At 38.2% G+C, this 27,745-nt stretch overlaps 1 protein-coding gene across 2 annotated transcripts in view; it reads right to left on the bottom strand.

The window, feature by feature from the left end:
* LOC117993130 (uncharacterized) overlaps positions 1-27,745 on the bottom strand; it is an 81,712-nt gene that overhangs the window by 15,283 nt on the left and 38,684 nt on the right. The window contains exons 2-5 of one of the 2 annotated variants that reach the window (XR_011238116.1): positions 20,102-20,145; positions 13,086-13,305; positions 10,666-12,348; positions 9,054-9,103 (exon numbers count right to left, since the gene is read on the bottom strand). Coding sequence is in view for 1 of the 2 variants with exons in the window: in XM_069506732.1 (XP_069362833.1) it covers positions 12,166-12,348; positions 13,086-13,241 (339 nt within the window). In the remaining variant the exon portion in view is untranslated. Of the gene's footprint in view, positions 1-9,053; positions 9,104-10,561; positions 12,349-13,085; positions 13,306-20,101; positions 20,146-27,745 lie in introns of those variants that run through there. The other variant, XM_069506732.1, reaches the window with a different exon arrangement.

Genomic DNA, 27,745 nt, shown 5'->3' with positions numbered 1-27,745 from the left:
ATCGAAGTTCCCCCTTTCCTCTCCGGAAAATTTACTACCCCCAAATTCCGGAACATATTCTTTGGGGAGGATCTTTGAAGTTGCCAATTTACGATTTTGTCGGTCGCATTCATCGTGTGGCGCTGCACTGTTTTTTGGTTTCCGTTGAAAATTAGTTTTGCTGTCTTGCTGACTGTACCTCTTATGTTTTCTTTTAACACGACTGTCCAAATATAGGAGTGTAATGTTTTCCACATCACGGTTTTCGGATTTTTTTCCTTTACGTGTTCTACAAGATCTACTTACCTGCAACGGAGAGTGTCTATCCTGTAGGTTGACAGACAGACAGACAACGAAGTTTAAAGGTACGGGACCCTAAAAATGAGGCGAATGTCTTAACGACTAGGCTATCAAAGCTCCTATATCCTGTTTATACCCTGAACTAGCTTGTGCTCGCGACTTCGTCCGCGGGGGCTACATAAATTTCAAACCTCTATTAGGGGCTGAATTTTCAAAAATCATTTCTTAGCGGATTCTTACGTCATAATAGCTATCTGCATGAGAAATTTCAGCCCGATCCGTCCAACAGTTTGAGCTGTGCGTTGATAGATCAGTCAGCCACTCAGTCAGTCAGTCACCTTTCCTTTTAATATTTAAGATAAAAATCCTCTCTTAGCGGATGCCTACGTCATTATAGCTATCAGCATGCCTAATTTCAGCCTGATCCCTCCAATAGTTTGTACGATGCGAGCGTGAGCTAGCGTAGGTTTGAGTGAGTCAGTCAGTTACAGTATTTTATTTTATTTATTAGGTTACTTTCGGTTTCTTACACTAATACATTAAAAAAGTACTTATTCTGAACATATAACTTACTAAATGTAGTCGCCATTTAGTATTAGTCACATTTTTTTATTTTTTTTTATTCAGATACAAGTTAGCCCTTGACTGCAATCTCACCTGGTGGTAAGTGATGATGCAGTCTAAGATAATAGCGGGCTAACCTGGAAGGGGTATGGCAGTTTTTATTAAACCGATACCGCTTTGGTTTCTACACGGCATCGTACCGGAACGCTAAATCGCTTGGCGGCACGGCTTTGCCGGTAGGGTGGTAACTAGCCACGGCCGAAGCCTCCCACCAGACAAATTCCTTTTATATGTACAATTTAGATGAACACCCAGACCGCTCTTTATTACTATACTATACTCAAATACTATAATCAAAGTAGTAGCTTGCAATTGCGTCACACACATAAAAAAGTAGATAATAGTAAATTTGTCAATTTTGACCGTACTCGGCCATAAAAAGCTGTCTATGCTAACGAGGCAAAGTTTTTAGCTTCAGAACAATAAATAAAGTTCCTAAAAGTACGCAATCCGTCCGCAAATTTATATGTTTAATCCGAGTCGTAGAATGGCCAGTCGTTATGTGTCCACATTCATGTTCGCTGGTAGGTGATACACGCAATAATGCACTGAGCAGTATTGCCAGAGTATTCAGGCGAATTTAACTTTAAAATTGTATTGTCTGCGAAAGGCATTATGTTGATATACTAGCGACCGCCCGCGTTTTCGCTCTTTGTTTCCTATCTCGAGGGGATTCCGAAAAATCAGCCTTTGACATTGTCCATGATATAAACAAGGGATAAGGCCGGATTTTTCTTTCTTAATTTTTGATTCTTCTTCGATTTTCCGGGACAAAAAGTTGCCTATATCAATTTCCGGGATGCAAGCTACCTTTGCATCAAATCTAAATATATAAAAAGAAAAGGTGTCTGACTGACTGACTGACTGATCTATCAACGTACAGCCCAAACTACTGGGCGGATCGGGCTGAAATTTGGCATGCAGATAGCTATAATGACGTAGGCATCCGCTAAGAAAGGATTTTTGAAAATTCAACCCCTAAGGGGGTGAAATGGGGGTTTGAAATTTGTGTAGTCCACGTGGACGAAGTCGCGAGCATAAGCTAGTTTCATATAAATCTGTGTAACGGATTTTAAAATTCCTGTGGAAACTTTAATTTTCCGGTATAAAAAGAAGGCCATGTCCGTCCCCGGGATGTAAGGTAACTCTTTACAAAATTTCATCAAAATCGGTTTAACGGATGGGTCGTTTAATACTAGTATGGACAATGATCATCATCATCATCATCATCATTATGATCAACTCATCGACGGCTCACTACAGAGCACGGGTCTCCTCTAAGAGTGAGAAGGGTTTGGCCATAGTCTACCACGCAGGCCATGTGTGGTTTGGTAGACTTCACACACCTTTGAGAACATTATGGAGAACTCTCAGGCATGCAGGTTTCCTTACGATATTTTCCTTCACCGTTAAAGCAAGTGATATTTAATTACTTAAAACGCACATAACTCTGAAAAGTTAGAGGTGTGTGCCCGGGATCGACCCCCCGATCTCCGATTAGAAGGCGGACATCCTAACCACTAGGCTGTCACAGCTTTTTCTTCACAGAATCTACACTAGTGTGGACAATACTAGTGTAGGTTCTGTGGGTTTATCCCACTTGGCAAAAAGCTGCATGTTTATCACACTTGCTCATAAACCGTGTCATTTTTTTCGCCATGAATCCTGGGAAGTGACAAGCCAAGATGTAAAACCTCTTGGGAAATTTTAAATCTCGCAAAATATTCCGCATGCCAGAGTGCAGCAAACATAATTTTGGTATGAGATCCGGTATTAAAAAATATACACGCTGAAATTTTAATGGTTGTTTTCCCGAAGCGGAATGATTTTGTAGTGGTATTACAATCGATTTCTAAATATAAAAAATTGTTAGAGTCAAAAATGTCAAATTTACAATCGAGAAAAACAAAAATCGAATGAGACCTCGAACCAATAGTGATACCCCGTGCGTGCAGGCTAGTTTATGCCGTATTACTACGCGCGAGAGCTTATTTTGCTTTAAACTTTTTCACTTTATTGGCAGCGCGGTTCGAGTGGATGTACCTACCTACTATTCACGTTACGTCTAGTGAGTTACTATTGTTTCTCACACTTTCGAGTTGTCGATTTGTTTTTTAAGTATTTCAAAACAAAAACTTTTTTATTTTTTAAGTTTAACTCAAAATTTCGATAGTACTGAGGGCCAATCGTTCTGCCGCGGGAAGACAATCACTAAAATTTCACAGTGTGTACCTATATCCTCATCTGTACCCGTAGTACAAGATTTTACGTCTCACCAAACCAAACCAAATTCGAGAGTCGAAATACTTCCGCGTTACAGTAAACTGGATCTTAAATACCTTGTTTTAAAGCTCAAGTTTGTCTACACTTCTACAGCCAGCGCTCCAAGCGGAAACATTGCGAAATTAAAATCAGTGGCATTGAATATTTGACTTCAATTCAAGGCTGTTTAGGTCCATTTTACTGTAACGCGGAAGTATTTCGACTCTCGAATTTGGTTTCGTTTGGTGAGACGTAAAATCTTGTACTACGGGTACTGTTGTTTAATCGTGATAGATAAAATAGTATATGGTATGTAGATACCTAATGCGTAGATTTACAATGAACCAAAAGCTTAGTTTGCTATAATCCGCTGAAAGAGGTCGAATCTATATGGCACAACATGCAGCATGCGACATGCACCGCCCGCCCTCCCACTGCTAAACATGCAGGAAAAAGCAGCCACCAGGCCAAGCAATTTGCAAATTGCAATTGTGAATTTAAAAATTGTTTTATTATGACGTAGGCATCCGCTAAGAAAGGATTTTTGAAAATTCAGTCCCTAAGGGGGTGAAATAAAGGTTTGAAATTTGTGTAGTTCACGCGGACAAAGTCGCGAGGATAAGCTAGTACCTATAGTATATAACTAACCCAAAAAATCTTGAAGTTTGTGTAAAATACCTACTTGGAATTTTCTAAATCCACGCGGACGAAGTCAAAGTTAACATTAAGTCTAGTATAAAACAACCAAGAAAATCTTAAAGTTTGTGTGAAATGTTAGAAATACTTGGAGGTTTCTAAATGAACAGAATTCATAGAACTGAAATACGCAGTCCTTCAAGAGTTTCCATTTATTTTTCAGATCAATTTGACTGCAGTCATAACTCTGGCGCGTTCTTTATACCACACTAGCGACCCCACCGCAGTAGAACGCAGTCAAATTATGATGATTTGATCAAAAGTTGGTTTATTTTCAACCCGCTCCGGCTTCGTTTGAGTGAGTTTACTATTCGTTTATCTAAACATATATCAAATCAAATCAAATCAAATAATTTATTCAAAATAGGTAATAGATTACACTTTTTGATTGTCAGTTGTTGGATTTGTAAGATATAGTGGTGATAATTTTTACGCAAACTTAAAACTAAAGCTACGAGGGTTCCAAATGCGTTCAGGTCTATATACCTTTGTGAATAAGTATTACAAAAGAAAAAAGCTGACTAACTGATCTATCAACGCACAGCTCAAACTACTGGACGCATCGGGCTGAATATTGGCATGCATATAGCTATTCTAACGTTGATATCCGCTAAGAAAGGATTTTTGGAAATTCAATGGCTACGGGTGTAAAATAGGGGGTTGTAATTTTTATAGTCCACGCGGACGAAGTCGCGGGCATACGCAGAATGCCGTATCGTGTGATGACTGACATGCAACCATGCAACAATGTCGCTCCTTGCCTCACATAAGCACATGCGAACGCATGCATATTTAGCATGACGTTCAGCGAACCTCATAAAAGTAAAGTTTGATTTTGATAATATAAAGATTCACATACAAATCTTTGAACGCATGCAACTTTGAGTCTACACATTTTTATGGTAACCTGGCAAACACAGATATTCGTTTTTCGGGTTCCGTACCTCAAAAGGAAAAACGGAACCCTTATAGGATCACTTTGTTGTCTGTCTGTCTGTCAAGAAACCTACAGGGTACTTCCCGTTGACCTAGAATCATGAAATTTGGCAGGTAGGTAGATCTTATAGCTGACATTTGGGGAAAAATCTGAAAACCGTGAATTTGGGATTATATCACACAAAAAAAAAATTAAATTGTGGTCATGAACTAATAATTAGTATTTTCAACTTTCGAAGTGAGTGACTATATCAAGTGGGGTATCATATGAAAGGTCTTCACCTGTACATTCTAAAACAGATTTTTATTTATTTTTATGCATCATAGTTTTTGAATTATCGTGCAAAATGTCGAAAGAATACGACTGTAGTACGGAACCCTCATTGCGCGAGCCTGACTCGCACTTGGCCGGTTTTTTTAAAACGTTTCTATATACATTGCTGGATAATATTATCTATTCAAATAGAGATAGCTATTATATCACCGAACCGCAAGACGTGTTTCCATCCTTATGTCGTCGACATCCAATCTACACGCACGAAACGTTTTGCGTCATCATTCAAATTCAAATTCAAATTCAAATTTCTTTATTGCGAATATGGGTAAACAGTGCAGAATGCAGATATTACAAAACAAAAAGGTACAGCCAAATTCTGCCTATTAGCATGCAATATGTGATGACTTATGATATACCGAACAACGTGTACATAGTTTTGATAAAATTAGTCAAATTAAATACTTAGTCACAAAAAAATACAAATTTAAATGATAATGTTACATTCCTCATACGCATGGCTAAGGTTTGGAATACTCTTCCACGATAATATGTGTTTTCTACCAATTACAAGCCGGGTATCTTTAAAACAAGAGTGAATACGCATCTTCTAGGTAAACACGTCCCGTCTTAGGTCACATTATCACTTTCCATCAGGTGTTATTGTGGTCAAGCGTATACCTATAATGAATTTAAAAAAATAATAATAAAATTATGACGTATACATTAGAAAGGATTTTTGAAAATTCAACCCCTAAGGGGATAAAATAGGTGTTTGTGTAGTCCACACGGACGAAGTCGCGGGCGTTAGAAATAAGGTCAAACTATTATTTTTGCTTTTATTTATATTTTCGGAGCGCTTTTGAAGCACTTATTAGAAATCCTGTAGATACTTATGTCGCTGCCTTAAGAAGAAGGGAGCTATAGAAACTTAAGATTTGTAGAAAAAACCCTAGCCGCTCGGACCGGGCCGGGCGGTTGGCAGCCAGCCAGCGGCGTTGCATCACCGACTTAAATTACTGTTTAACTGCACACACACGCACACACAGAATGATCATCGTTCAAGCCAACTACAGCTCGTCCTCGCTAGGGTTGATGCCTGGTTAACATATTCTTCTTCTTCGCTCTGGGCTGGTTTCCGCACTTAAACGTTTCCGTCTGTTGTGCGTTAGGTTAGGTTGGTTAACATATTATTAACAAGTCATAATTTAAAAAATCGGCCAAGTGCGAGCCAGTTGAGAACCTCCTTTTTTGAAGTCGGTTAAAAATTAGAATACATCATATGATCAGATCAAGCATCAGTTTTCCTCTCCAATTTTAATATGCAGTGTACGATTAATGACGTCACAAAGCGTAAACGACATATATATATATATTTAATATATATAATTATAATATATATTTAAATTTTTTAACATAAAAAATATTTTCCCGCAGCGATTACTCTAAAAATATTTGTTTTTTATGGATTGTGACGTCATTAATCGCCTTCATGACGTTAAAAATTATTAATCATTTTAATTTTTTTTTAAATCTTAATGTTCATGTTTTATAACGATTTCTAGCCACATAAACTGCCGCTATACAAAAAATTACATCATTTGATTAATACAGTCCAAGACCCTATTATCGAAATGTTAATTCAAATCGGTAGTAACTGACAGAAAGGACGTCCTAATTTGGCTATTTACTTTCTATCTGTGTCTTAATGAGCAAGTTAAGCCGTCTCTGACTATATAATGAATTATCGTTGGAGATTATCTTATACTTGATCTAGTTTAGAGGGTTTTATCTATTACTAAGCCTCTGCCGTCCAACCGTAAATCTTTTTTTAGGGTTTCTTACCTCAAAAGGAAAAACGGAACCCTTATTATAGGATCACTTTGTTGTCTGTCTGTCAAGAAACCTACAGGGTACTTCCCGTTGACCTAGAATCATTAAATTTGGCAGGTAGGTAGATCTTATAGCTGACATTCGGGGGAAAATCTGAAGACCGTGAATTTGTGGTTACATCACACAAAAAAAAATTAAATTGTGGTCATGAACTAATAATTAGTATTTTCAATTTTCTAAGTAAGATAACTATATTAAGTGGGGTATCATATGAAAGGTCTTCACCTGTGCATTCTAAAACAGATTTTTATTTCTTTTTATGTATCATAATTTTTGAATTATCCTGCAAAATGTCGAAAAAATACGACTGTAGTACGGAACCCTCATTGCGCGAGCCTGACTGGCACTTAGCCGAGTTTTTTATTATTCCGATACAAGTAAGCCCTTGACTGCAATCTCACCTGGTGGTAAGTGATGATGCAGTCTAAGATGGAAGCGGGCTAACCTGGAAGGAGTATGGCAGTTTTTATCAAACCCATACACCTTAGGTTTCTACTCGGCATCGTACCGGAACGCTAAATCACTTGCAGTCAAGGGCTAACTTGTATCTGAATAAAAAAAATTAAAAATAAAATGAAACAAGTGGGAACCCTATTACTTGCCCATTTTTGGTTAGTTCCGAACTTTTGCGATTTAATGTTTTTTCTAAAATAATAATATAGTTGGCATGGACAGTGGGTTTTATGGCCGTTTTTTGTTTCGCATATAATGGGTTTATGTTGCAATTCCAGGGAGGGGGGGTGTGTGACGATAAAACGTTTATGTGCAGTCTCTGCTGATATGAGCGAGATTTTTCCTTATCAATGAAATAATCTACTACTAAAAAAATATATTAGGTCCATGGCAGTTTTCTATTAACTTTTTGACGACCTCTCTGGCTCGATGGTAAGTACTGGTCTTATTAGTGGGAGGTCCCGGGTTCGATTCCTGGCAGGGATTTGGAAATTTATAATTTCTTAATTTCTGGTCAGATCTGATGGGAGGTTTAGGCCGTCGCTAGTTAGCACCCTACCAGCAAAGCCGTGCCGCCAAGCGATTTAGCGTTCCGGTACGATGCCTTGTAGAAACCTACTTCCATCTAAGACTGCATCATCACTTACCATCAGGTGAGATTGCAGTCAAGGGCTATCTTGTATCTGAATAAAAAAAATAACTTTCATGACAAGAACTGAAAATCGTGCTCAAGTAGGTAGGTAGGTACTTTTTATGAACGGATCCTTAAAATGAGACAATAGGCTACTTGACAATTTTTTTAAGTTGGTCTTAAATGGTTAATATTTGTCCTATTATATCAAAAAAATTAACACTATATTTTTTTGCGCCCTAAAAACCGTAAAACTTTAATTTAAAAAAATATTTTTCTTAGACAGGTGAAAACACTGTCGGCCATGTTTGGCCGATAGATTATCTGTGCTCTGACGTCATGCATTTGTAAACAACAGTATAACCCGGTTATACTGTTGTACGGGTTATACTGTTGTTTACAAATGCATGACGTCAGAGCACAGATAATCTATCGGCCAAACATGGCCGACAGTGTTTTCACCTGTCTAAGAAAAATATTTTTTTAAATTAAAGTTTTACGGTTTTTAGGGCGCAAAAAAATATAGTGTTAATTTTTTTGATATAATAGGACAAATATTAACCATTTAAGACCAACTTAAAAAAATTGTCAAGTAGCCTATTGTTATCATAGCAACGCATCATCTAGTCTTTTAATATAAAACATCTAAATATATAAAAGGAAAAGGTGACTGACTGACTGATTTATCAACGCACAGCTCAAACTACTGGACGGATCGGGCTGATATTTGGCATTCAGATAGCTATTATGACGTAGGCATCCGCTAAGAAAGGATTTTTGAAAATTCAACCCCTAATGGGGTAAAATAGAGGTTTGAAATTTGTCGCAGGCATTGTCTTTTTATAAAATGAATTGCAAATGTACAAAATTGTTATGTTACAAGCCTAACATACCTAGTGGTAGGTACCATGATGGCAAAATTTTAAGCTTTAGCATTTTCTGAATTTTCCGGGTTTAGAGTGGACGTCGAAAACGAAATTAAACCTACTAAATTATATAACTTACATTTTTCAATAATCCGAGTTTTCTTCCAATCGGTAACTTTTCCAAAGTCCCTGAAATAGTAAATTTTAAAAATTATTTCTCTCTCTCCCTCTATCGCGTAATTATCTTCATTACTGAGGGTTGTGACTTCTTCCACTAATCATATAACGGTAGGGCATTTTTGGAATAATTCATGCGATGGGCTCCCAGATCCTTCTGCATACGATTCAATTAAGAATCAAATACTCTTTCTAAGTCATCATTATCATGGCCAACCCATTTCTGGCCCACTACTGAACACAGATTTCCTCTCAGAATAAGAAGGTAAACCCTTCCGCCGTAGTCCGCCACGCTAGCCACACTAGCCCAGTGCAGATTAGCAGACTTCACACACCTTTGAGAATATTATGAAAAATTCCCAGGCATGCAGGTTTCCTCACGACGTTTTCCTCCCCCGAAAAGAAGGCTGGCACGACGACGGCTAAACCGTCAGGTTACCACTGCTTATACTGATGTTGTTAATACGTACAGACTAGTAGTTAGAATAGAATAGAATAGAATAGAATAGAATGTTTTTTATTCATGTAAACTTTTTAAAAGTGCTTATGAATAGTCAGGTAGTTTTTATTTACCACTGGTTCGAAATGCCGTTCCTACCGAGAAGAACCAGCAAGAAACTCGGCGGTTGCTCTTTTTAATTTTTCAATTTACAATGTTATTATACCGTACTATACAAGCCATTGCAGCCCCGTGCATTGCTGGAGCGAGTCAAATCCAAGCTTTTTTATCGTTTACATAGTCTGCGACTGTATAATATGCTTTTTTTAGGAGCATACTTTTAACACATTTTTTAAACTTGTGTAAAGGCAAGTTAGAAATGCGAAAGTGTGTCTGTCTATCTATCTATTACCATTTCATAGTTCAACCGTTGAACCTATCTCGATAAAACAAAAAGCTCCCACGGGAAACATAAATCCTCGCAGATGAAAGCATACTTCTCCACCGTTCTCTCTTGACAGAGTGGTCGTGGAGTATGAATAATTCTTCACTGCTACTCGTGCGATCTCCCTCCAGCAACTTCTGTTGGTGGCATTATGTGCACACACGGAGACAGGCGTGTTTGTTGCGGAGCCCTAGTTGGGGAAGGCCCACGTGGACGTGTCCCCTCCACTCGACCTTGTACCACGAGGGTTTCGATGGTACCACTCTTCCTTGTGATGTTCCCAAAGAACTTGAGGATTCGCAATTGGGTATTTGACTCCAACTTTTTTATTACTTTATTATAAACTATGATAAAAATAATGACGTAAACTGAATAACTAATTAAATCGATCAAATAACAAAAAAGTTATAAGCATTTAAATATTTCTGATCAGACAGAGATAGCGATATAGCATTTTGACGTCACACCTTACTAATGCCATAGTATAGCTTCGTGCGGTTTCATACAAATTTTCGTTTTGCGAAAAAGGGATAGAAGACCCTCCCACTCCAAAATTAAAATGCCTGTAACTTTGTAAATCTCAAATTCAAAAGTAGGAAAATACCCAATTGTACTAGTGACGAAAGCCTTTGGTGAAAGACGAAAGCCTGGCCATCAGGTAATATTCCATTAGTAAAAAAGAATACTTACACAATTTCAACAGCCAATGTGTAGGTAGCAGTAAAAACTTTATATCTGAAAAAATCTCACAAGAAATTGTTATAGGTCAAATGGGTAATAATATAAGTAAAAATTAACTTTGCATACAAAGTTAAAAACTTTATGTTACACCTATTTCATTAAAATTGTTAAGAGTGAGGAGCCATTTCGTAAATGAGAATTAGTTTTTAAAAAATCGTGTCGATATTAAAAATTAAGTTTTCAATCGCATCAGTACTACGTTTGCTTCTTAATATATCAGTTAGAAAAGGACACAAGATTTAATTTTAAGTTAAATTATAAATGGTTTAATACCCAATAAATTATCAGCCAGCAATTTAAAGGGCATCAAAAATAAAAAGTAACTTCGCAACGCAATCATATATACGCAATCAAATAAACGAGCTAATCACTGCGTATCAAAATTCCGCTAAGTATATGGAAAAATCACAAATCAAAACTTGATAAGTATATTATGTACTGTAATGTGACGACGGGTACTGATTCTAGACGATGATTTGGCAAAACTAATATTTTATTGAAAAAGTCTCAATCATGTAGGTTTATCTATTAAGATTAAGCTTGTATGCCAAAAACCAGACGGCCCGCCATTGAGGTCAATGTAACCAAGAAACTAGAAGTTAGTTCGTACCCTATATACCTACATAGATGTTGAAATAGTCACTTATGTCTTGAGATACGTGTATTAATAGGCGATAGTAGAGTCCACTGGCAAATTAAACTTAATATTGATAAAATTAGGATTATTTATTCAAAGCGCCTTAAAATGTGCCATGTGTAATACTTTCATCTTTGAATTACTACTCTTTCAACATGAACGACTTAGAAATAGAAGTACTCAATTAAACTTTTACAAGTGTTTTTGAATCGTTAAAATTAATCTACCACTGGTTCAGAATGCCCTCGCTATTGATAAGAACCAGCAAGAAACTCGGCAGTTGCTATTCTCAAATATTCGATTCACACGATTGTTGGAGTTTAGCTGCGAGTCAAATCCAGGCTTTTTTTAACGTTTATGTGAATCTTTTAATCATCAATGTCACCTCTTGACATCATTTTTGTGTGATAATAATTGATTAAATAAATTATAAGATTTTACTATAATATTAACGAACTTCTAACTTGTAAAATAACGGCGAGTAAATGAGGCTAAATTAAAATTAAATATTCTGTCATTTTCTTACTCAGTTTTAAATGAGTTTTATGTAATCTTAAGACAATGACCGTAATGGTTAAATTCTCTGTTCCCTGATTTCCTTCGACACCAAACTCTGCCTAACCACGTCACAAGGTGGCACTGTCTCGTGACGTCACGAGGCAGGTGTCGTGTGTCTGTCGGGTACCTCTGTGTGCTATCGCAATGATTTCCCTCATGCTCTGTTCTGTGTCCAGGCAGCTGTCGGGCATCGGGTCAGCCGCTCGTGCAAGGATCTGCCTCATGACGTCACGAGGCGGCGCTGTCTCGTGACGTCACGAGGCAGGTGTCGTGTGTGTGTGTCGGGTACCTCTGTGTGCTATCGCAATGATTTCCCTCATGCTCTGTTCTGTGTCCGGGCGGCGCTCGGGCGTCGGGTCGGCCGCTCGCGCCAGGATCTGCCTCACAACGTCACGAGGCGGCGCCCCGAGCGGCGTCGGCCGCGATGTGAGCCCCAGCTGCAAATGACGTACACCAAGTTACGACATGTCCATTGTCCATGGGGTGGGGCGCGTGTAGGGTTCATTCCGAGAATTCCCGGGAAATCGTTGGGCTTTGTTCCCGGGAAATCAAGCTCGAGAAAACTCGAGAACTCGAGAAATCATATTATTTGAGTCTATGAAATTATAAAATAAAACGATTTGCGTTTGCCGTTTGTTTTTAATGCAAAAATATCATTTGATTTTTTTTTCTAATTAACATGCCAAAAATGGTGCTGTGATTGTAATTTAATTATAAGTTAGGATAAGGTTAACGTTTTCATGTTGAAATTTTTGTTTATTGTTTGTTTTGTTTAAAAGAAAGAAGCTAGAAGTTTTAAGTTGATTTTTTTTCTTTTTAATGCTGTGCTTGTGCTGTAATTGTATATATGTATAAGTCACAAATGTCAAAATAGCTTATTTTTTTAGTTTTCTTTAAGAAAAAGAAGCTAATTATGTTGAAGACTGTCAATAAAAGTCTTATAATTATTTTGGTACTTTTATTTGAGAGGAAACCACTGAATTTGTTGATTAATCGCATTATTGGAACCGAAGAATATGCAAATCCGTACGTAAATGTAAATTTCTCGACAACCCGAGAAGACCCGAGAAATTAGCCTCGAGAATTCTCGAGACCCGAGAAATTGATAAGCTCGAGAAATCATGAACCCTAGGCGCGTGTGACGTATCTCATGCTACAGCAACAGAGCACGTACCTTGGCGAGTATCTGTGTCTTGATGTGCTCGAGTCGAGCGGGTTCGAGCGCGTGCTGCGGCGAGGCGCGGGGCGAGGCGCGAGGCGAGGCGGCGGCGGCGCGCGGCCGGCTCGGCGCGAGCGCGAGCGCCGCACACAGCAGGAGGCAGGCGCGCATGGGCGCCTAGCCGAGGGCGCTCAGCCTGCGCCATCGGCACCGCGCCCGAGTGACATGTCCACGCCTGCGACAAACACATGAGCTTAATAGATGACAGGTCACCAACAAAATGTCATCGCTCAAGTTAAGTACCCCGTTTGCACACATGTACAGCTCCACATCTATATTTTTTACAGGCTGATGCCCGACACTTCGTACGCGTGGATTTAGGTTTTAAAAATCCCGTGGGAACTCTTTGATTTTCCGGGATAAAACAAATACAAATTTCTTTATTGCGAATCTGGGTAAACAGTGGAGATGTTACAAAACAAAAAGGTACAGCCAAATTCTGCCTATTAGCATGCAATATGACAAAAGTAGCCTATGTCACTCTCCAGATCTTACAACTATACCCATTGCAAAAAAATCACGTCCATCCCCTCCGTTGCGACGTGATCATCTTCTATCTATATATATAAAAGGAAAAGGTGACTGACTGACTGACTGACTGATCTATCAACGCACAGCTCAAACTACTGGACGGATCGGGCTGAAATTTGGCATGCAGATAGCTATTATGACGTAGGCATCCGCTAAGAAAGGATTTTTGAAAATTCAACTCCTAAGGGGGTGAAATAGGGGTTTGAAATTTTGTAGTCCACGCGGACGAAGTCGCGAGCATAAGCTAGTCGATGTATATGATCGAAGGACAAACCACACTTTCGCATTTATAATAGGGGTAGTGATTTTGTGAATCTATAGGTACATAATAATATTTTGTGAATCTAATAAACTATAACGGGTCTTCAATCTTCTAGTTCAATTTTCCAATTGTATCCTTTTACATAAAATAATAAAATAGACAATTTTTCTAATGGAATTTTTAGTGGGACGTCAACCTGATAGGTTTGTCTGTACCAAAGTAAATAAGAAGTAAAAATGCTACAATGTATGCACCCTACTAAATGCAGCATCCGTCTTTACCATAAGGGCACACGGGGTCCAGGGCCCCCATCGTCAAGGGGGCCCCGAAAGGCGATATATTCGCCTACACTTTACTTTTTATTTTTATTTTAGACACATCTTACCCGAAAAAATGTTTGACAGCCACTTTTTTGCTTTACAACAGGGCCCCAAATTCTTGTGTGCCCAAGGACCCCACTATGGCCCCAGTATATATAGCAGTCATGAATCCTGATAGCCTAGTGGTTACGATATCCGCCTCCTCTTCTGGAGGTCGGGGGTTCGATCCCCGGCTCGCACCTCTAACTTTTCAGAATTATGTGCGTTTTATGAAATTAAATATTATCATCATCATCATTTAATAATATATCATCTCGCTTTAACGGTGAAGGAAAACATCGTGAGGAAACCTGCATGCCTGAGAGTTCTCTTTAGACTGTAGTACGGAACCCTTCGTGTACGAGTCCGACTCGCGCTTGACCGTATCTATATAGATAGATAGATAGATAATAGCCAATTTACCGTGGTCGTAAACACACAACTAGGTCGAGCCATTAAGCGGTCTCGTCAAAGTTATTGAAAACTTTACAATTTTTTGCCCCCCCCCCCCCTCCCCCTCCCCCCATCTGCTAACTTCTTAACGGTTCTTTTTAAGTCTTACGAGATTAGTATCTTGCTGGTTTACGGGTTTTGATGACTTCTGTTGTTTTAGCCTAGATTGAACGCTTTAATTAAGTTATCTAAATTACTAGCTGATACCCGTGACTTCGTCCGCGTGGATTTAGGTTTTAAAAAAATCCTGTGGGAAATCTTTGATTTTCCGGGATAAAAAGTTGCCTATGTTACTCTCCAGGTCTTTATATATACCCATGTAAAAAATCACGTTGATCCGTTTCACTGTTGCGACGTGATTTAAGGACAAACTAACAAATCAATAAAACAACAAACCAACACACACTGCAACGGATGACGTGACTTTTTGCATGGGTATAGTCAAAGACCTGGAAAGTGACATTGGCTACTTTTTATTCTGGAAAATTAAAGAGTTCCCACGGGATTTTCAAAAACGTAAATCCACGCGAACGAAGTCGCGCGCATCAGCTAGTGATCTAATAATGATGATGATGATGATGATGATGATGTAACACGGATGCATAGACGTACATACCGATAACATGACGTAACTATAAGGGTTATATTTTCTAGGTAACCCCAATAAGGAAAACTCGAGGTCAAAAGAAAAGGTTCCGTAACTTTTTATAATAAAAACGCCATTCATTATTACAGCGTTTAAGGGTAAAAGTTAACCCCTGCGATTTGACGCATGGCCCAAGTGGCGAGCTGAAGCGAGTGTAAAATTTAAATCGACGCAGGTTCGAATCCTGCTGGTTCCTTTATTTTCGATATGTATTTAAAAAATAATTATACCGCGATTTTTATCCTGCGGGATAGCCATGGGGTTCTACGGGATAAAAGTACCTAGCCTATATTGTGTTAGGTTAAAGTATAATCTATCTCCATTCTAAATTTCAGCCAAATCCGTCCAGTAGGTTTTTTTTTTTTTTTTTTTTCAGATACAAGTTAGCCCTTGACTGCAATCTCACCTAGTGGTAAGTGATGATGCAGTCTAAGATGATAGGGTACCTAGTTTTTAGTGAAAGAGTAACAAACATACATAGTACACATACACAAATAAACTTTCGCATTTATAATATTATCGTGATACTCCCATTTCCGCTCCAACTAAGCGAAAATCTTGTAATTTCATTTTTTTTTTAAATATTACAATAAAATTTAAAGCTAGCCTTATCTATTTTTTTTATTTATTTATTCAGATACAAGTTAGCCCTTGACTGCAATCTCACCTGGTGGTAAGTGATGATGCAGTCTAAGATGATAGCGGGCTAACCTGGAAGGGGTATGGCAGTTTTTATTAAACCCGTCCCCTTTGGTTTCTACACGGCATCGTACCGGAACGCTAAATCGCTTGGCGGCACAGCTTTGCCGGTAGGGTGGTAACTAGCCATGGCAGAAGCCTCCCACCAGACCAGACCAGAAATTTAGAAATCATAAAATTCCAAACCCCTGCCAGGAATCGAACCCGGGACCTCCCACTATTAAGACCACAGCGCTCACCACTGCGCCAGGGAGGTCGTCAAAATTTATTGCCGATTTTTGCATGATTTGCATAATTACTATGCAAATCATGCCCGCGTGGAATGGTGCCAAGAAAATGAGCCAGCCCTCCTGTCACCAGATGAGGCTAGGAGTCTTAGTAATAAATGCACGGGAGCGGTGTGTAGGCTCGACCGTACCAAAGGGAGATCGTTGGTTTGCTCAAAACTCCGTTATTGCGAGTACTGTCGGCGGTACATTTGTTCGGGACTACGTCATGAAACATTATTGATTGAATTGCGCCATCTAATTTCAACTCGCCACACTATTTTTTTTGCACTAAGACTCCATGGCACCAGGGTCTCCACGGCACAATTATAGAATTAGACACATTGCCTATTTTCAGGTTGGAAAAAACGCGTTCGCTTGTAACTTGGCTGGCTACAAATCGATGGAGTTTTTATAGTCACATGAACTTTGGCCATGGTTCACGGGGCGCGGTGTAAATCATCGCGCCATGGGGGAAGTCCCCACCTGTCTAATGAACACTTACCATCAGCTGGTTTTATGGCGTTACATATAATTAACTTACTTTTTACAAGTTAGAAATAGGAACAATTCATACAAGTTAGAAATATTTTTTATTCAAAAAACTTTTACCTTTTTGAATCGTCAAATGCACCTACTGTTCGGAATGCCTTTCCTGCCGAGTCTTAACCAGAAGGAAACTCGGCGGTTGCTCTCTTCAAAAATTCGATTTACCTCATACCAGCTGATTTACTTCATACTAGATGGGTACTGGTTAGTGTAATCATTATAACAATGAATTTTAGGTTATTTTTTTTAAATTCAGATACAAGTTAACCCGTGACTGCAATCTCACCTGGTGGTAAGTGATGATGCAGTTTAAGATGGAATCGGAAGGGGTATGGCAGATTTTTATTAAACCCACACCCCTTTGGTTTCTACACGGCACGTTTCTAAATTCACGGCTTTGCCGGTAGGGTGGTAACTAGCCACTGCCAAAGCCTTCCACCAGATCAGACCAGTTTAGAAATTATGAATTCCAAACCCCTGTCGGGAATCGAATCTGGGATCTCCCACTAACAAGACAACAGTGCTTACCACTGTGCAAGGGAGGTCATCAAAAAGTAATAAAAGTTCGTACGAGTACCTACATCTCTATACTATACTATAAAAATAAATCACTAAATGTGTTGCTCATCGCAAATCTCGAGAACAGCTGAACCGATTTCGCTAATTCTATTTTTATATTATTTCTTGAAGTAGGTACGACGAAATTTTAAAAAATTGCCTGAAAAAGAATCGACTGTTAGGCGGTACGAAGTTCGCCAGTACCCGTAGTACAAGATTTTACGTCTCACCAAACCAAACCAAATTCGAGAGTCGAAATACTTCCGCGTTACAGTAAACTGGATCTTAAATGCCTTGTTTTAAAGCTCAAGTTTGTCTACACTTCTACAGCCAGCGCTCCAAGCGGAAACATTGCGAAATTAAAATCAGTGGCATTGAATATTTGACTTCAATTCAAGGCTGTTTAGGTCCATTTTACTGTAACGCGGAAGTATTTCGACTCTCGAATTTGGTTTGGTTTGGTGAGACGTAAAATCTTGTACTACGGGTATAGGGCAACTAGTAGTAGATATCTTTTCCTATCCATTACATTATAACGAGTAGGTGAAATATAAATACCTATTGCTGAATGATCTCCACCGCCCGCCCTATCAATTACGGATATATTTAATCATACAAATTACAGTTTCCCCGGTCCATTTTCAGAAAAATCACTGGCGTAATAACTATTATTGTGACGGAACATTTGACTTAATTATGTTATTTAATTAATATATCCGTACCAGTGGCGTGCACAGAGTTTGAAGCTAGGGTAAGCATTAGTAAGATAGGCCTTAGATACACCTTATAGAGACGTGCTGAATGGCAGGTCATAAAGAAAAATGAGCACTTGTCATTTCAACTAGGGTAAGCAGTACTTTTATGCCTCTATGAATTGCACGCCACTGATCCGTACCCTTATTATAAATGCAAAAGTGTGTTTGTTTGTTGGTTTGTTCTTTAATCACGTCGCAACGGTGCAACGGATTGACGTGATTTTGCTTTGCATTGGTATAAATAAAGACCTGGACAGTGACATAGGCTACTTTTTATCCTGGAAAATCAAAGAGTTCCCACGGGATTTTTAAAAAACATAGTTCCACGCGAACGGAGTCGCCGGTATCAGCTAGCATTTTATTAATAACTAGCTTATGCTCGCGACTTCGTCCGCGTGGACTACACAAATTTCAAACCCCTATTTCACCCCCTTAGGGATTGAATTTTCAAAAATCCTTTCCTAGCGGATGCCTACGTCATGATAGCTATCTGCATGCCAAATTTCAGCCCGATCTGTCCAGTAGTTTGAGCTGTGCTTTGATAGATCAGTCAGTCAGTCAGTCAGTCACCTTTTCGTTTTTTATATTACTAGCTTATGCTCGCGACTTCGTCCGCGTGGACTACAAAATTTCAAAACCCTATTTCACCCCCTTAGGAATTGAATTATCAAAAATCCTTTCTTAGCGGATGCCTACGTCATAATAGCTATCTGCATGCCAAATTTCAGCCCGATCCGTCCAGTAGTTTGAGCTGTGCGTTGATAGATCAGTCAGTCAGTCAGTCATTCAGTCATTCAGCCAGTCAGTCAGTCAGTCACCTTTTCCTTTTATATATATAGATTTAGATTTAGATTAGATTTAGATAAAATTCCACAAACAATTTTAGACTTGCCTTTTCGCCTTTAAAAAATCTATTAAAAGTAGGTATGCTCCTAAAAAAGCAAAGGTCAGACGCATTTGCGACCAACTCAAAATTATGTGTCAAATTTTGCGAGGAGATGTTAATGCTCCAGAACTTCATGACCAACTGTGTCGCATACGTGTCCCTGAATCCAACAGTAATCTTCGTCCACAAAAAATAAACTTTTCGTGGTCCCACATCATCGCACTGTTGCTAGATCTATGTCACCTATACCCCGTTCATTAGCATCATTCAACGCGCTTTTGGACAATAATGCTCAATGGGACTCATTTAATGATGGGTCTATAATACTGGTTCTGGAGTTACTGAAGTACGCTGAGAGCATTGCATGAATATGTCATTCAATGTTCTCAGCGTACATAATATTCAAAATTCTTTGATCTTTTATCGTTTTGTATTTTATGTCTTTTTTCTTGTACCTTTATTTGTATTTAAATTTATTATTAATCATCTAGTTAGTGTAAGTGGCACTGCCGTTCTAATTAGATATAAAATAAATAAATAAAATAAAATAAATATTATACAGTCGAAGAACTGATAAAAAAAGCTTGGATTTGACTCGCTCCAGCAAAGCGCTGGGCTGCAATTTGACTCGCTCCAGCAAAGCGCTGGGCTGCAATTTGACTCGCTCCAGCAAAGCGCTGGGCTGCAATTTGACTAGCTCCAGCAAAGCGCTGGGCTGCAATTTGCTTGTACGGTGTAATAATATAATAATATTGCAAACTGATCACTTGAAAAGAGCAACCGCCTAGTTTCTTGCTGGTTCTACTCGGTAGGAACGGCATTCCGAACCAGTGGTAAATTAAACTAGTTGATAATTAAAATTATATTATATTATATTATATTATATTATATTATATTATATTATATTATATTATATTATATTATATTATATTATATTATATTATATTATATTATATTATATTATATTATATTATATTATAATATATTCTATTCTATTCTAATCTCACCTTATAGTTAAATGTTGAAGCAGTCTAAGTTGGAACGCGTTAACCTGAAAAAGATATAAAGATGTTAAGATCGTATTAGCCCAGAGGTTAAGACTTTGGAAGGAGGTCGTAAGTTCGATCTCGGGCACGCACCTCTAACTTTTCTAAGTTATGTGCGTTAAATATCACTTGCTTTAACGGTGAATGAAAACATCGTGAGAAAACCTGCATATCTGAGAGTTCTCCATAATGTTCTCAAAGGTGTGTAAAGTCTGTCAATCTGTAGTTGGCCTGCGTGGTGGACTACGGCCAAGCCTGCTTATTCTGAGAGGAGACCCGTGCTCAGTAGTGAACCGACGATAGGTTGATTATGATAATAATGGTTCATCATCATCATCATGACCAACCCATCGCCGGCTCACTCACTACAGAGCATGGGTCTCCTCTCAGAGTGAGAAGGGTTTGGCCATAGTCTACCACGCTGGCCATGTGCGGATTGGCAGACTTCACACACCTTTGAGAACATTATGGAGAACTCGCAGGTATGCAGTTTTCCTCACGATGTTTTCCTTCACCGTTAAAGCAAGTGATATTTAATTACTAAAAACGCACATAACTCCGAAAAGTTAGAGGTGCATGCCCGCGCCCGGGATCGAACCCCCGACCTCCGATTAGAAGGCGGACGTCCTAACCACTAGGCTATCACAGCTTATAATGGTTATGTTGTCCGAACTTTTGGCACGCATTAACTACGACGCCTTGACTAATGATTGTAAAAATGACAAAATAATTTTCTAGGGTTCCGTGCCCATGGGTGCCAACGGGACCCTATTACTAAGCCGCCGCTGTCCGTCCATCCATCAGCCTGTCAGTCAGCGGGCTATATATCTCGTGAACCGTAATAGGTAGAGAGTTGAAATTTTCAATATGTATTTTTAATGCCTCTAGAACAACAAATAATAAAAAAAACCAAGATGGTGTATTCTGAAATAGCCGCTATGCAAATTAAAAAATATACTTATAAAAAGTTGTACGTTGATACGGTTACGGAACCCTTCGTGTGCGAGTCCGAGTCGCACTTGACCGGTTTTTTCGTTTAATTTCATTTTGTGAGCGTTCCCCATTGGCCTAACTTGCCACTTTGTGAATAATGACCCAACTTGCGACGGTCAAATGTATTGCATTGTTTTAAAATATGAGATATTCTCAATAGATATAACTATGGCGAATTTCAAGATGGCCGCCATACAAATAAAAATTTAAAAACCAGAGATATTCTCAAGAAATATAGGTATGGGGAATTCAAAATTACACTCCATGCAAATTAAAAATAATTAAAAGTAGGTACGATAGTGTTATATCTTGTACGACGGTACGGAACCCTTTGTGTGAGAGTTCGACTCTCACTTGACCGGTTTTTTCGTTCCGTTTTGTTTTGCGAGCGTTCCCCATTGGCCTAGTTCGGAACTAACTTGCCACTTTGTGAATAATGACTCAACTTGCAACGGTCAAATGTATTGCATTGTTTTAAATGTATCACGTTCACAACAAGAGATACTCTCAATAGTTAAATGGCGAATATAAAAATGGCCGCCATGAGAATTAAAAAATTAATAAATATACATATCTACTGTAAAAACTTAAATCCACGCGGACGAAGCCACGGGTATCAGCTAGTAGGTAACTAATAAAAAAGTAGATACAATGATCCAGAAATGCCCCAAATAATTTGTTAAACTTAAGTATACTTAAATGAGTTACTTTCGTTTCATTTTGTTTTGCGAGCGTTCCCTATTGGCCTAGTTCGGAACTAACTTGCCACTTTGTGAATAATGACTCAACTTGCAACGGTCAGATGTATTGCATTGTAAATTTAAATGTATCTCGTCCACAACAAGAAATATTATTCTCGAAGCATTATCTTATTTTTTTTAAGTGTAAAACTTGTACAGAGGTAAAGGACCTGTAACAATCGATTTGGCTATCATTTAAATACTAACCAATCAAACTCAATAAATAATTAGGGTTCCGTACCTCAAAGGAAAAACGGAACCCTTATAGGATCACTTTGTTGTCTGTCTGTCTGTCAGTCTGTCAAGAAACCTACAGGGTACTTCCCCTTGACCTAGAATCATGAAATTTGGCAGGTAGGTCGATCTTATAGCTGACATTTGGGGAAAAATCTGAAAACCGTAAATTTGTTGTTACATCACACAAAAAAAAAATCTGTCATTAACTAATAATTAGTATTTTTAATTTTCTAAGTAGGTAAGATAACTATATATAGTAGGGTACCATAATGTGAAAGGTCTTCACCTGTGCATTCTAAAACAGATTTTTATGTATTTTTTAACTTTCATTCACGGTTTTCAGATTTTTCCCCGAATGTCTGCTATAAGACCTACCTACCTGCCAAATTTCATGATTCTAGATCTACGGGAAGTACCCTGTAGGTTTCTTGACTGACAGACAGACAAACAGACAGACAGACAACAAAGTGATCCTATAAGGGTTCCGTTTTTCCTTATGAGGTACGAAACCTTAAAAATCACTTCATTTTCTTAATACAGTAAAAGACCCTATTAATAATTAAAACTTGACCGACGAGTTCCATTTTAGTTACAAATTAAAACGTTATAACCTAATTAATTATCGTGGCACCAGACATTTTCTTTAGGACCTATAAAATTAGACCTAGTTTGCTTTTGTTCTAGACAGCTTTGTAGGATTCAACTGTGTAGGCGTGAGCTAAGTCTAAAGGCCAAAGGTTGTCTGTTCCATAGAGATATAAGAAAACAGTAGAGAGGCTATTGGGAATAATTTATTTGTATGTCATTTCCTCGTAGCTCTCAAACTACGATTAATGATAGAATATCGACGGTTGCGGAAAACAAACAGTTATAAATTCAAAGTTAATTTATACAAAAAAGTGAATGTTGGTCTTAAAGTCAGGACCTCCTATTTGTAAGACTACAGCACTCGCCATTGCACCAGCTTACTTGCATTGGACAGAGAAAATATCATTCCATACTTCCATACTAATGTTAGTGACAAAATGCGAAAGTAGGTCTGTCTATCTGTCTGCTATCTTTTCACGGCCCAACAGTTTAACCGGTTTTGATGAAATTTGGTACAGAGTTAGCTTACATCCCGGGGAAAGACATAGACTATCCCAGAAAATTAAAGAGTTCCCATGGGATTTTTAAAAACCTAAATCCACGCGGACGTAATCGCGGGCGTCATCTAGTAAATAATAATAAAAGTGGTGATATACCTACATTTTTTATAAAATACTCAGTGGGTAACAAAACAGCAATCGTATAACCAGATTTCCTATATTAGTTATTGCTATTAAAGTTGATATAAAAAGTGGCTAAGCGGCTCTTTCTTTAACGCTTGTGACTCTCGTCGTTTTGTCCCATCTAATAAACAAAAGTTGATATCTTTACAAATATCAAATATTTCAGACGAATTATTTCCCTAACTTGCCTAATTATTTAGTCTTAAAGTTCAGATGCTAAAGACCCTGAAACATTAGGTTTAAGACCTGGATCACTCAAAGGAAATATTCCTTTGAGCCAGGTCTAGGCGCGGTAATTTAAGGTGATTTCTCACAGTTACTTGTTATACCGAAGTCTGAACCTACGCTTAGTATAAGATCTCAATGGTATGTGAAGTATGTCATTCCGCGCTTAGCCTGTGTGGCAGACTATGGCCTAAGCCATTTCATTCGGAGAGGAGACATGTGTTCAGTAGTGGGCCGGCGATGGTTTACTTAGTAAGTAATACTTAATACTTACTAAACCTTTAACTTTTCGGTGTTATGTGAGTTTTAAGCAATTAAAATAATGTCACTTGCTTTAACGGCAAAGAAAAAGTTTAATAACAAGTTTAGTAACTTTAGTAACAAGCCAACAAAAGCGGTTTTGGTGAATGCCAACTTTTACAATTTTCATTTCAGATCCTTCCAGTTATTGTAACTTTTGAGTTTGTTTTTGGAAAATACTTGTTGGGTTTGTATTTCAGGTATCTAGATACTCGTAGCTATGAGTCTGAATGTATAAAATGAAAATGTGACTGACTGACTGACTGATCTATCAACGCACAGCTCAAACTACTGCTGAACGTATCGGGCTGAAATTTGCCATGCATATTATGCTATTATGACGTAGGCATCCGCTAAGAAAGGGTTTTTGAAAATTCCACCCCTAAGTACGTTAAAAGGGAGTTTGATTTATGATTTACTAGCTGATGCCCGCGACTTCGTACGCGTGGGACTTAGGTTTTTTTTAAAATCCTGTAGGAACTCTTAAATTTTTTTTTTTTTTATTGATCACGTAGATTTCAATAATACATTTTAAAATAAACATTTCGCCATCCTCTAGAAACTGTTGAAGTTTATGTGAGGATGGCGAGTTCGCGTTATACAAATTTAATAAAATCTAGGTAAAAAACTATTATCTATATATATAAAAGGAAAAGGTGACTGACTGACTGACTGACTGAATGACTGACTGACTGACTGATCTATCAACGCACAGCTCAAACTACTGGACGGATCGGGCTGAAATTTGGCATGCAGATAGCTATTATGACGTAGGCATCCGCTAAGAAAGGATTTTTGATAATTCAACTCCTAAGGGGGTGAAATAGGGTTTTGAAATTTTGCAGTCCACGCGGACGAAGTCGCGAGCATAAGCTAGTAAAAAATAAAAGCTGTTAATTAGTGCATATTTGTACATATAAAATTTCGTTACATGAAACACTTCCTAGTATAATACTATTTAGTATGGGTGAAGTCCACGTGGACGAAGTCACGCGCATCAGTCAGTTATACCTGGCACCGATTCTAAGCACAACCTAATTTTAGAGTATTCGCACCCCCTTCTTACTATTGTAATATGAAAAGGACAGAAGCAGTTTGACATTTCTAAATTTAATTTTTAGATGGTACAACCCGTGATTTTAGCACGCACTCGCGAACCTACTGTTTAAATTTGTAATTGTGCACTAAAATTTAGAGTCTTTAAATGTGAAAGTCATGTTTCGTTCCTTTTTTAGCATTAGTAAAAAGAAAAGGATGCAGATACTCTAAATTTAGTTTAGAGAGAGACTAGAGAATCGGGGCCATAGGTCGCTTGAAGGCCGTCGATGGATAAATAGTAAATACCAATAAAACATATTCGAAGTTCGTAGTTGCGGGAAACTTTGCAATTTTCCCGTAATTTTCCCGTAACACGATACACAGCCATGCCGCCATTAAAAATGAAAGTTAGCAGACGGTGTTTATCTTTTCTTTTACGATAACTTTTGTATGATTTAGCAAAGCTTTTCTCGTGTTTGATATGCCAAGGTAATGTAGAATAGAACAGAAGTTGTCTGTGTTTACTTGCGACGGACTTTACGTTTAGTTACTTACTTCACTATTTATTACAATACAAGCTGATGCCCGCGACTTTGTCGTCGAAATCCCGTGGGAACTCTTTGATTTTGAGGGGCCAAAAGTAGCCTATATTATGTTCTTCCCAGGGACGTAACCTATTTGTGTACCAAATTTTATCAAAACTCGTTAAACAGATGGGCCATGAGAAGCTAGCAGACAAATAGACAAACAAACTTTCGCATTCATAATGTTACTAGGTGTGGATTACACGGAGTGGGCGAAGCCGCGAGCATAAGGTAGTTATTTTATGTGTGATATAAAAGGAAAAACTGGCTGACTGACTGATCTATCAACGCACAGCTCAAACTACTGGACGGATCGGGCTGAAATTTGGCATGCATATAGTTATTATGACGTAGACATACGCTAAGGAAGGATTTTTGAAAATTCAATTCCTAAGGGGGTAAAATAGGGGTTCAAATTTGTGTAGTCCACGCGGAATAAGATATACAGTTTTTTTAATAGTTCTGCAGATTCGATTAGGAGGTTTATATTCGGTTTAAAATCTGAAACTTAAACACAGGCAATAAACGTTTAAGAAGGAACGGCTAACTCATTCGCTAGTCTAGACCGTCAGACCGTCTGAATGGCCTCTAATAAATTATTCCCAAACGGAATGGGGGTTTGAATAACGAAATTTCTTCTTCAGTTTAAATAACTTGAAAATTTTATAAGGGCTCGCACATAATGCTGAATATTCGGTGAAATAATGCCCATACTAATTCATACAATACAAAAGTATTTTATTTGTTGGTTGGTTAGTTTATTGGTAAGGAATAACTAAAAAGTATACTCAGTATGTCTTTCAATTATGTCATAACCAAGCAACGGATCGACGCGATTTTTTGAAAGGCTGGAGAACATAGTGAAAAAGAAAAAGTTTACTTGAATAAAAATATATTCTATTCTATAGGCTACTTTTTAGCCCAGAAAATCAGAGAATTTGCATGGGATTTTAAACACGAAATCTAGGCGGATTATAAATGCGGAAATGTGTCTGTCTGTCTATTCCCTTTTCACGGCTCATCTGTTTACCTGCCTGGTTTTGACGTTTGGTATAGAGATAGCTCCATCTCGGACACGCACATCAGACACAGGTTACTTTCTACAGCGGGTTTTTTTTATTTATAAAGAATATAATTATAGCCATATTAAATGACTAATATTCCCCTTTCCTCTCCAACTAAGCGTCAGGCCTGTGCTAGGAGTAGGTACGACAATAGTGCAACGGGCGGAGTTTGAACCGTCGACCTTTTGGTTTTCAGGATTTAAAGAGGAAATTAAAGAGTTCCCGCGAAATTAATCCTGGAAAATGTATGGGTTTAATAAAAACTTCCAGGTTAGCCCGCTTCCATGTTAGATTGCATAATCACTTATCACCAGGTGAGATTGCAATCAAGGGCGAACTTGTATCACACATCACAAAAAAATATTAAAATGTGTTCACGAAAAAATTAATTTACTAAATCCACAATTATAGATAGCGCTGTTATCATTAACTTGCATAATGTATTTTTTAATCTAAATATATAAAAGGAAAAGGTGACTGACTGACTGACTGATCTATCAACGCACAGCTCAAACTACTGGACGGATCGGGCTGAAATTTGATATGCAGATAGCTTTTATGACGTAGGCATCCGCTAAGAAAGGGTTTTTGAAAATTCAACTCCTAAGGGGGTGAAATAGGGTTTTGAAATTTTGTAGTCCACGCGGACGAAGTCGCGAGCATAAGCTAGTTGCATATAAAAATGTTAAAATATTTTGTACAATGGTACGGAACCCTTCGTGCCCGAGTCCGATTCGATCTGGGCAGGTTTTTCTACCTTGTGTTCAATTTTCTAAATATAAAACCAGTATTGATTTGATCGTCTGTTCAAAATGAGGATGTCTAACAAGCATGCGTGGTCGTGCATTATTTTAAAATGTTTTACTGAAACTGATTTATGAACTTTACTGTTCATCATCATCAACCCATCGCCGGCTCACTACTGAGCACGGACAGACGGACAGACAGACAATGAAGTGATCCTATAAGGATTCCTTTTTGCTTTTGAGGTACGGAATCCTAAAAATCTAGAGTATCACATCACACCAATATTATAAAGGCGAAAGTTTGTATGTGTGTGTGTGTGTGTGTGTGTATGTGTGTATGTTTGTTACTCCTTCACGCAAAAACTACTGGACGGATTTGGCTGAAATTTGGAATGGAGATACACTAT

The sequence above is a fragment of the Maniola hyperantus genome, chromosome 23, assembly GCF_902806685.2.
Source record: "Maniola hyperantus chromosome 23, iAphHyp1.2, whole genome shotgun sequence".
NCBI classification, from domain to species: domain Eukaryota; kingdom Metazoa; phylum Arthropoda; class Insecta; order Lepidoptera; family Nymphalidae; genus Maniola; species Maniola hyperantus.
This window is presented reverse-complemented; position numbering and strand designations above follow the sequence as displayed.